The following is a 10349-nucleotide window of genomic DNA, read 5'->3' as shown; positions in this document are numbered from 1 at the left end:
GCAACGGGAGAGGCCACAACAGTGAGAGACCCGCCTACCGCAAAAAAAACAAAAAAAAAAAAAAAAAAAAAATTTATATATATATAAAAAAAAGTACCCAGTCCATTGAGGGCACGTAGCCTCACTTCATGAATGGTCGCTGCTGTTTTAATGATGATAACCTTGACCCCTCATTGTCAGCAGGACCCACGGGCTGCTTGGGCAGTGTTACGAGGGACCTGGAACACCATCTAACTTGTGGCTTCCTCCCACTGTGGCTGCTTTTCGGAGCAGGTTTTTTTTTTTTTTTAAGGAACGGGCCCACCTGACCTAGCGGGGTTCCCAGGCCCCGTACTGCTGTGATCCCAGCAGAAGCTCCTTGTAACAGATTGTCCTAGATGAGAACCAGGGACCCGGAGCTCAGCCCAGGCACAGGGAACAGCAGGACGAGGTCGGCTGCTCTGGTGGGGGGTGTGTGTGGTGGGGGCAGAGCCATGGGTCCAAGGTCACCAGAACTTGCTGGAAGCCCTTCTTCTGCCCCCTGATCCTTTTGTGGTTTTAAATTTTTTCTAATCCCTTAGTTTGAGGATCAGTCATTTTCATCCCAGTAAGAACGGTCAGCACTTGTTCACTTGTGTGGCCCAGGCACCGTCCCTAGGGCTTTGTGTCCATCACTGTACAGCAGCCCCATGGCAGAGGGCAGGTGAGGAGACCGAGGCGGGGCTCCAGGGTTTGCTCCCTCAGCCACTGTGGCCTCCACCTTGTGAGATCTCAGGGGTGGAAGAGAAGAGCCTTGGGGACACCCCCCACCCCCACCCCCAGGGTCCCACAGAAGGAGAAGGAGACATCCCTCTGCAGGAAGGAGTACAAGATGAGATTGTTCCCTGCTCGAAGGGAACTGTAGGGTTTGGTCAGAGTCTAGGAAACAGGTCCATGCAGAGGAGTCCAAGATTGGGGTGGTTGTAGTTTAGGGCTTGGCATGGCGGGTGCCTTGTGCACATTTCCTGGACGAATGAAAGCGCCCTGCACCAAGAGCCAGGGGCTGATGGCCGGACCTTGGCGCTGCTGCCTCCTGCCTGGGGGGCCTAGATAAAGCACCTGATATCTCCAGGCCTCAGTTTCCTCATCTGTAAAATGGGATCATGGAATCACTTCACAGGGTTAACTGAGGGTCCAATGAGCTACTGTATGTATGTCTGCCTCTTAGCACAGAGCATCAATTCGTGGGTGTGATCACTCTGGTTGTTAATCAAGTTCAGTAGCAAAGCTCACTGATTTCCCAGGAGCCCAGCTCACAGCTGAGAGGGAGCCCCTTGCCCCTCAGTTAGGACGCCCGTCCTGGCTCCCCAGGCCCTGGCTGATCACATGCTTTCCCACCACTACCAGTGCCCCGGAGGGAGAACCTGCCTGCTGGAGCTCGTATGTCAGCCCTGCCCTGGAGTTGTGTGGCTTCCTCATCTCCCGGAAGCTCTGTCCTTCCAGCCTTGAGATAGCATGCAGCCAGGCCTGCGGCCCCAGGCTCCTTGGCCTTGGGTACAAAGAGGATGCTGGTGGAGCCGCTGCCCCTGTGGCCCCTCTACTGGCTACCCATGGAAAGGACCAGAAACACAGGCAACTCTGATAGGGGCATGGCAGTGTCTGCTTGCCTTCTGTCCCCATCTGTATTTGAGAAGTCTGTCAGCCTCTGGAGTAGAGGAGGAAAAGGATGAGTCCTTCCCTGCCTGATACTTGGTCTGGCAGGAAGGAGGGGCAGCCTCCAGACCTTGAGGTATAAATGGGCAGGCTTGCCGGCATCCGCTTGCACAGGAGGCCCTGCGTGGGGCCCAGGAGCCAGACACGCACAAAGCATGGTGGGTTTGAGCTCTGCTTTGTCCTTTTGTGAGCAGGTTGCCCACCCTTCCCTTCTTCTTCTGAGTCTAGAGCACATCAGAGCCCAGGCCTGGGAGGCAGGCCCCCTCCAAGGGTTTGAGTCCCCATTTCTGCTGTGTGGCCTTGGGTGAGGCCCTGGCCTTTCTGAGTCTCAGGGTCATTCTTTCTGTAAAGAGGGGCTGGATTAGGGTACCCAGTTCAGGCCAGAGAGCCTGGAGTTCAGTCCAGCAATGATGTTAAGTGCTTGCTTCCGCCTCCCACCCCCTTCTCCTGGTCTGTGTGCCCTGAGGCTTGGCCTGCAGCTTGGGGACCGGGGAGGAGAGGGAGACTCAGGAGTGGAATAAGAGGGTTTTCTGGCTCCTTCCTTGTCCCGAGATGTCTGTGGTCAGCTGCCAAGGAACAGTAAGGAGCCTTTCGTGGGGCCCAGAACTGGCTGGAGAAGAAGGTGGGGGGCACAGAGATCCCCCCACAAGACCTGAGTCCCACATGGGGCCATGGGCGGCCTCAAAGTAACAGCTGAGGGCCTGAGCCCACCGGGATGCGGAAGTAGCAGCTTGTAACCCTCGGTCATGGGTTCATTCTGCCCTCAATTTCGAGTGACCCTGAGCAGTGGAAAGGCTTCAGAGGAGGCACTGTCCTGAGCTTTTCATCCCTAGAACTTTCCAGAGGGATTGGCAGAGTAGGGAGCCACCCGGGGATGCCTACGGCCCAGGAAGAATGAGACCCGCCCCAGGCCCCACTCCCAGCCCCGCCTGCCTCAGTTTCCCCCCGGCCAGCTGGACTACGCGCTCCTGGGACGGCCGAGGGTCCAGCCCCCACCCGAGCCCTAACCGCCGCCTCTCTCCTCCTCCACAGGCTCCCCCCTGCACAAGCAGGCCTCGGGCCCGCCGGCCGCAGCCCCCGCCGCCCCCGAGAAGCCCGGCGCCAAGGCGGCCGAAGTGGGCGACGAGTTCGTGGGGGACTTCGTGGTGGGCGAGCGCGTGTGGGTGAATGGAGTGAAGCCGGGCGTGGTGCAGTACCTGGGCGAGACGCAGTTCGCGCCGGGCCAGTGGGCGGGCGTGGTGCTGGACGAGCCGGTGGGCAAGAACGACGGCGCCGTGGGCGGCGTGCGCTACTTCGAGTGCCCAGCCCTGCAGGGCATCTTCACGCGGCCCTCCAAGCTGACCCGGCAGCCTGCGGCCGAGGGCTCGGGCAGCGACGCACACTCGGTCGAGTCGCTGACCACCCAGAACCTGTCGCTGCACTCGGGCACGGCCACGCCGCCGCTCACCAGCCGCGTCATCCCCCTGCGGGAGAGCGTCCTCAACAGCTCCGTCAAGACCGGCAACGAGTCGGGCTCCAACCTCTCCGACAGCGGCTCTGTGAAGCGGGGTGACAAGGACCTGCGCCTGGGAGACCGTGTGCTGGTGAGTCCCCCCAACCCAAGCACTCCACCCCATGTAAGTGAGCTGGATCCCCGGGACTGGGCAGGGTGGGGGAACCACGGGGCTCGGGTGGGGTCCAGGCTGGGGCACCCGCTCCTGGTCAGAACCACAGAGTGACCAGGGAGACAGGTAAAGTGGGTACCCTGGAGACTGTCACTGTGTGACCCTGGACAAGTGTCTTAACCTTCCTGGGCCTCGGTCTTCCCATCTGTAAAATGAGAACTTTAATAGTACCTGCCTTGTGGGTTGAAATGTGTGAATACATGTTAATGCCTTTAGACAGTGCCTGATACTTAGTGCCCTCAAAATGTTAGCTGCCATTGATATTATCCATTGATCCAGCCCACCAGCGTGGATGTGCCAGGATTATACTGGAAAAGGCTTGGGACCAGAGTGCTCAAGACCCTTGGCCCTCCACTTCCTAGAGTAATGAAAATAAAAACAAAAATAAACAAATGGGACCTAATTAAATGTAAAAGCTTTTGCACAGCAAAGGAAACCATAAACAAAACGAAAAGACAACCCACAGAATGGGAGAAAATATTTACAAACGAACTTAAATAGATGTTTCTCCAAAGAAGACATACAGATGGCCAAAAAGCACATGAAAAGATGCTCAACATCACTGAGAGATGTTGAGATGTTATTAGAGAAATGCGAATCAAAACTACAATGGGGTATCATCTCACACGGCTCAGAATGGCCATCATCAAAAAGTCTACAAACAGTAAATGCTGGAGAGGGTGTGGAGGAAAGGGAACCCTCCTACACTGTTGGTGGGAATGTAAATTGGTACAACCATTATGGAGAACAGTATGGAAGTTCCTTAAAAAACTAAATATAGAACTACCATATGATCCAGCAATCCCACTCCTGGGCATACATACAGAGAAAAACATAATTTGAAAAGATACATGCACCCCAGGGTTCACTGCAGCACTATTTACAATGGCCAAGACATGGAAGCAACTTAAATGTCCATTGACAGAGGAGCAGATAAAAAATATGTGGTACATATATACAATGGAATATTAGCCATAAAAATGAACGAAATAATGCCATTTGCAGCAACGTGGATGGCCCTAGAGATTGTCATACCGAGTGAAGTAAGTCAGACAGAGAAAGACAAATATCATATGATATCGCTTATATGTGGGATCTTTAAAAAATAGTACAAATGAACTTATTTACAAAACAGAAATACAGTCACAGACATAGAAAACAAACTTATGGTTACCAGGGAGGAAAGGGGGGGATAAGTTGGAAGATTGACATATACACACTACTATATATAAAATAAATAACTAATAAGGACCTACTGTATAGCACAGGGAACTCTACTTAATACTCTGTAATGACGAATATGGGAAAAGGATCCAAAAAAGACTGGATATATGTATATGTATAACTGATTCACTTTGCTGTACACCTGAAACTAACACAACATTGTAAATCACCTATACTCCAATTAAAAAAAAAAAAAAAAAGACCCCTGGCCCAAGGTCGGGTGGTTCAGACATCTCATCAGCTCTAACCCCAAGTGGTCAGGCAAGCCGGCTTACAGCCTCACTGAGCTGTCCTTGGGGGTGCCTGGGATCTGAGGGCACCTGCTGGCCATGGCCGCTGCAGGGAAATCAGGCCCAGGTTCATGCCTTTGCTGCTACTTCCCAGCCGTGTGATGCTGGGTGATTCACTTAACTGGGCCTCATTCCCATTCATTCATCATCTGTCCATTTAGCAAAACGGGCATAGATAACTCCCGTGTGATACTTTCGTTGGGATCATTGAGAAGCTGCTGGCCATGGAAGGGCATCGTAGTTACCAAGGGCTCTGGCTGTGCAAGACCTGGGTAGTGTCATGTGAGTGCCCTGTGGGGTGGGAAGTGGAGCCCCTTAGGGTTATTGACCATCCCTGAATGCTCCTCAGGTTGGGAGAGGAGAGAGGTTTAACCCCAGTGTGATCCTGCCTGGAACTCCCCTTGCACCTGCTCGCCCCTCAGGGAGTGATAGCTGGACGTACTGAGCAGGGGGCGCTCAAGCTGTCACGAGGCAGGCCCTGCTCTGGAAATCTCCGCCAGACTGCAGCCCTTCAGCAGGTTGGCAGACGGGCCCCAGTGACTTCCCAGCCTGAGACTGGGTTGCATCCTGTGGTTTGAAACACCGCTTTCTCCAGGGCGAATCCATGCCCAGCACTTTCTGCACCTTGTCTCTCTTGGTTCTCCCCACTGCCTTACGCAGTGGGTGTTATCTCCCCATTTTACAGATGAGGAAACTGAGCTCAGCCCTGGAAAACAAGCTGCCCAGGGCCACTCAGCCAGGAGGTGCTGGGCCATCCATTCCTTTATTCACTCATCAACTGTGACTGCCCTGGAAACAGGACATGCTTGGATTCTGGTGGGTTGGGGAGAGGAATTTGAAGGAGGGATTTACTTTCACCTCAAGGATGGAGCCCCACATGCCCCACCCTAGTCCACAGCTTCCCTTGGGTTAGTCCTCCAGCCTGGACCGCTGTGCACAGCCAGGATCCAGCTGGCTCGGCCGACCCTGGGACTTGCTCCTTCTCCCTTGTGCCTTCTATAAACACCTGACACAGCATCTTCCTATCCCTACCCCTCCCTTTAACAAATTATATCCTGGACATGAATGAAGGTAGAGGCCTGAGCTTATACAATTTGAGGACGGGGGCTTTTTAGGAAACAATACAAAAAATATTGCTTTCGCAAATTTTACAAGTCACGTGATCCCATGAATGTATTGTCAGGGCCCTCCCCACCCAGAGCCTCCAGAGAGGCTGGTGTATGTGAGGGGCTCTGATTACCTAAGCTACGTTAGCTTCACCAGCCACAAACCTGCTTCTGACCCGGGTCAAAGGCATGAACAATATTTGTTATGTTTGAACATAAATAACAGAATTTATGTCCGTTAAGTTACGCTGCTCTTTAGTGATACCTCTGGGTCCTGGTTTCATTTGGGCCTCGACACTACCCCAGGAGGTACGTGTACTCGCCAAATAGTCGTGGACAAGTTGTTTATCCTCTCTCTGCCTCAGTTTCTTCACCTGTAAGATGGGGATAAAAGTTCACCTGCCTGGAATTCCCTGGCAGTCAAGTGGTTAGGACTCTGTGCTTTCACTGCCGGGGCCCAGGTTTGATCCCTGGTTGGGGAACTAAGATCCTATAAGCTGCACAGCATGGCCAGAAAAAAAAGTTCACCTGCTGCATATGTAGTGTTAGAAGGTGGTCTGGCTCCAAGTAAGCTCTGTGAAGTGTTAGCTGGTATCAGCATTAAAGTCCACGAAGGGTGGGCATTCTCCCTGGGCCATGGGGTCCTGGGCACAGGGAGGGACTGAGCTCGGGGAGCCTCTCTGAGGTCACATAGCAGCTCACGTCGGCCTGCGTGTCCTTGGCTTTCACTGGCCGAGTGCTCACTGGGAGCGGAGCCTTGTGCCAAGAGCTTTACACACAGAATCCATTTCCTCTTCAACCCTGAGGGGCCCTGGCCCCCGGAGGAACCCCTGGGAGGGTGACACAGGGGGAACATGCCTGTCCTTCCTGGAATAGTGTCACTTAAATACTGGGCATCTTGTCACATGCCTGCCAGAGTGAAACTGGCAGAAGTTTCAGGTGTGGTTTGGAGTTTCCACACTGAGCTGCATGGACTCACCTCTTACTGTCCCAGCTGCCCACGACGCACATGCTCATTGTTCGGTTTTACAGGCTGAGGATGAGAATCAGGCCTGAGTTTCCCACAGCACCCAGAGTGGAAGTGGCAGAGTTGGGCTGTGCTGCCTTTGTCCTTCCCGCCCTCGGCCCCTCCCCCACCCCAGGACACACACAGGCGCGCGCGCGCGCGCACACACACACACACTCACACACACAGATAACCTTTCTGGCTAATCCCTGAAATTCCTCCAGCATTGAATCATTCTGTTCCGCCCCAACTCCCTCTTCTGAAATCCTCCCTCCCCGAGTGCTCCCGTAGCTCAGACTGGGTGAGTTTGGGGTAGTACTCAAGGATCCTGGGTGTCTGGAGTTGGGGCGCATGGCAGAGGTGGGAGCAGAGAGATGCAATGACTTGTCCAAGGACACGCAGACTTTTAGAACATGCCTGGCACAGCTGAGACGGGACCCAGGCCCACTGGCCCAGCCTGGTGGGACCCAGGCATCCCAGGCCACCTCTCTATTTCCTTCTGCCTGGGAACACCCACCACTCCCTTTGGTCCTGGGCACCTTCCAGGCCTGGGGAGCCTATGGGGGGGGCACTCGGCTGCCTAGCTGGCCGGAGACATAGCTGCTGTGTGTGTTCCCCAAGGTGTGGTCCCGAGGGTCCATCCCAGGAAGTGGGTCTGTCCACGTGGTTTTAGGGATGTTGCTCCAGAGGCAGCAGGGCTGGTGCGGCAGACTCTAGAGCCAGCCATTAGTTTGGGATTTAGGTCATGGAAGAGAAGAGACATTCCAGGGGAATTAATGGAGGAGCAGGAACTGAGACTATGTAGAAAGGCAGCTTGAGAACTGGTGGCACAGAAGAGGGGTAGGAAGACAGCCCCACCCGGGGGCTGATCCAGACTCAAGACAGGCCTGCTGGGGCAGAGACCACCGGGCCTTAATCACTCATTGTACAGGGAAGGACCGTGAAGGCCAGAGAGGGTGAGCGGTTGCCTGGGGTCACACAGCACATCATGGGCTGGCCTGGAACAGGAGCTCTGGGCTTCTATCTATCAGTCCTGGAATGTCCTCTGTATCCCCCCCACCCCGAGTGGATCCAGCAGTCCAGGTGGAGTGCTGGAAGTATCTTGGTCAGCTACAGTTGCCAGCATGGGGTATGATTAGCAAGGACCAGAGGAGGCTGTCCCAGGAAGGAAGAGGCCTGGCTGGTTGCTTGTGGCTCCAAGAGGTGCCCCAGGGCCAAAGCCGCAAGGAATGGATGTCAGTGGGGTGATGGGAGAGCTCTGACCCCCAAAGATGTCAGATGGCTCATAGGTTGCTGTGGAGGGTCGAGTTCTCCAAAAGTAAGCGCCAAGGTGGGGTTTGGGGTGTTTCTTAGGGCTTTTAACTTCTGTGAAAGATTGGGCAGAGGGAGAAGTCAGACCACTCTGCAGGCCAGACAGAGTCTCGGCCAACCTGGGGCAGCTCTGGAGCGAGATTGCCCATCACAGCGTCCCATGCTGAGCCAACGTGTCCGGGCCTTTCTGCCCCGGCCTCGCTCAGTCACCACATGTGAGTGCCCCATCTCAGGTGAGGGGCTCCGCACAGCAGGGCAGCAAGGGCTTCCTTGAAGCGGGATCTGAGTGGAGCATCGCCAAGTACTTGAAGTCTCTGCCCCTTTATGTCCCTTCATGTACTGGCCACAGAAGCGTCCTGAGGAGGGTGGACCAAGAAACCTTTCCAGGGAATCACCTCTACTGCTGACACCCTCTCCCGGAGTGTATCCCAAAGCTCCCTGCCGGTGCCAGCCTGGCCTTGCAGATAACCCAGAGTGTACCAGCCCACGAGGCAGTCTGAGCAGCCCGGCCCCTCTGCACTGGGTGGGTAGGTTCTTTGCAGGGCTGTGTCCTGCCTGCTGCCCCCTCGGTAGCTGGCCTGGGCAGTGTGGGACCAGCCTCCTGAGAGATGAGGAATGAGGTTTTCTCTCTGTAGGTGTCTCCCTCTCTCTTCAGGCCCCGGTCAAGTTCCCACCACTCTGCTGAGAACTGACACCCAGCAGGGCCATCTGCAGTGTAGAGGCTGCAAGGTGGCCTCTGGGGTGTACAGGCCTGGGCGTGAGCTCAGCTCTGCCCTTCACAGCAGTGTCCCAGGGCAGGGTGCTGAGCCTCGGTTTCCTCATCTTTAAAATGGGCCTGATATTCCCATTTCATAGGATTTGTATAAATTGAATAAGGAAGGGACTTCCCTGGCGGTCCAGTGGTCAAGACTGAGCTTCCACTGCAGGAGGCGTGGGTACCATCCCTGATCGGGGGACTAAGACCCCGCATGCCATGGCGTGGCATAAATAAATAAACAAACAAACAAATAATTAGAATAGGGAAGACTCCCGGCATGTAGTGAGCCCTCGGGAAAGGCTGGTTTTCTTTCCTTGTTCTGGGTGTTGTTTCTTCACCCCGGAGTCTTCACAGCTGAGGGGCAAGTGCTGTGATGCCCAGTGTGAGGCCTGGCTGTAGATGGGAGAGGTTTGTGAGGACCGGCCAGGGGGCATCCTGGGGGCTGCTGTCCTGGGTGCTCAGGCAGAGGGAGCTGGTGTCTGTTGGGAGCGGGGAGGGGTGAGCAGGAGGGGACTCGGTGGCCCACCGAGCACACAGGGCTGCTGGGCCTCCGTGTTCAGGCTCTGCTAATGGGGGGCAGAGCCAGGTAAGGCAGGGGGCCCAGGAGGTACTAGGGCTGCCTCCTGCTTCCTCTGTGTGTCATGGGGCTTCTGGCTGGGTTCCATCAGGGTTCCATCTCCTGTCTCGTGTGTCAAGCCCTTAGTCAATATCTCCACTTAACCTGCATTAGTTTCCTATGGCTGCTGTAACGAGTACCATAAACTGGATGACTTAAAACAGAAATGTACGCTCTCCAAGTTCTGGACGTTAGACATTTGAAATCCCAGGTGTTGGCAGGGCCATGCTGTCTCTGAAGGATCAAGGGAAGAATGTGCTCCTTGCCCTTCTCTTGGGTTCTGGTGTTGCCTGCACTCCTCGGCGTTCCTTGGCTTATAGGTGCACTCCTTGGATCTCTGCCTCAGTCTTTACATGGCCTTTGTCCCTCCGTGTCTCTTCGCTTACAAGGACACCAGTCATATTGGATTAGGGCCCGCCCTAATGACCTCATCCTAATGTGATCACATCTAAAAGACCCTATTTTTATTTATGTATTTGTTTGTTTGTTTATTGGCTGTGCCGCACAGCTTGCAGGAACTCAGTTCCCCGACCAGGGATTGAACCCGGGCCACGGCAGTCAAAGCCCGGAATCCCAAGCACTAGGCCGCCAGGGAACTCCCATAAGAGACCCTATTTTTTAATCAGGTTACACTCATAGTCGTGGGAGTCAGGTCTTCAGCATGTCTTTTTGGGGAACACAGTTCAAACTATAACACATCCAAG

The 10349-nt window shown here is 54.6% G+C and overlaps 1 protein-coding gene across 5 annotated transcripts in view; it reads left to right on the top strand.

The window, feature by feature from the left end:
• The window catches only part of CLIP2 (CAP-Gly domain containing linker protein 2), a 75738-nt gene that overhangs the window by 29621 nt on the left and 35768 nt on the right, over positions 1-10349 (top strand). For all 5 annotated transcript variants that reach the window (XR_003003530.1, XR_003003531.1, XM_024747233.1 and 2 more), the window contains exon 3: positions 2704-3254. Coding sequence is in view for 3 of the 5 variants with exons in the window: in XM_024747233.1 (XP_024603001.1) it covers positions 2704-3254 (551 nt within the window). In the remaining 2 variants the exon portion in view is untranslated. The remainder of the gene's footprint in view (positions 1-2703; positions 3255-10349) is intronic.

This window comes from Neophocaena asiaeorientalis, unplaced genomic scaffold (genome assembly GCF_003031525.2).
Source record: "Neophocaena asiaeorientalis asiaeorientalis breed wild unplaced genomic scaffold, Neophocaena_asiaeorientalis_V1.1 scaffold607, whole genome shotgun sequence".
Lineage (NCBI taxonomy): Eukaryota > Metazoa > Chordata > Mammalia > Artiodactyla > Phocoenidae > Neophocaena > Neophocaena asiaeorientalis.
This window is presented reverse-complemented; position numbering and strand designations above follow the sequence as displayed.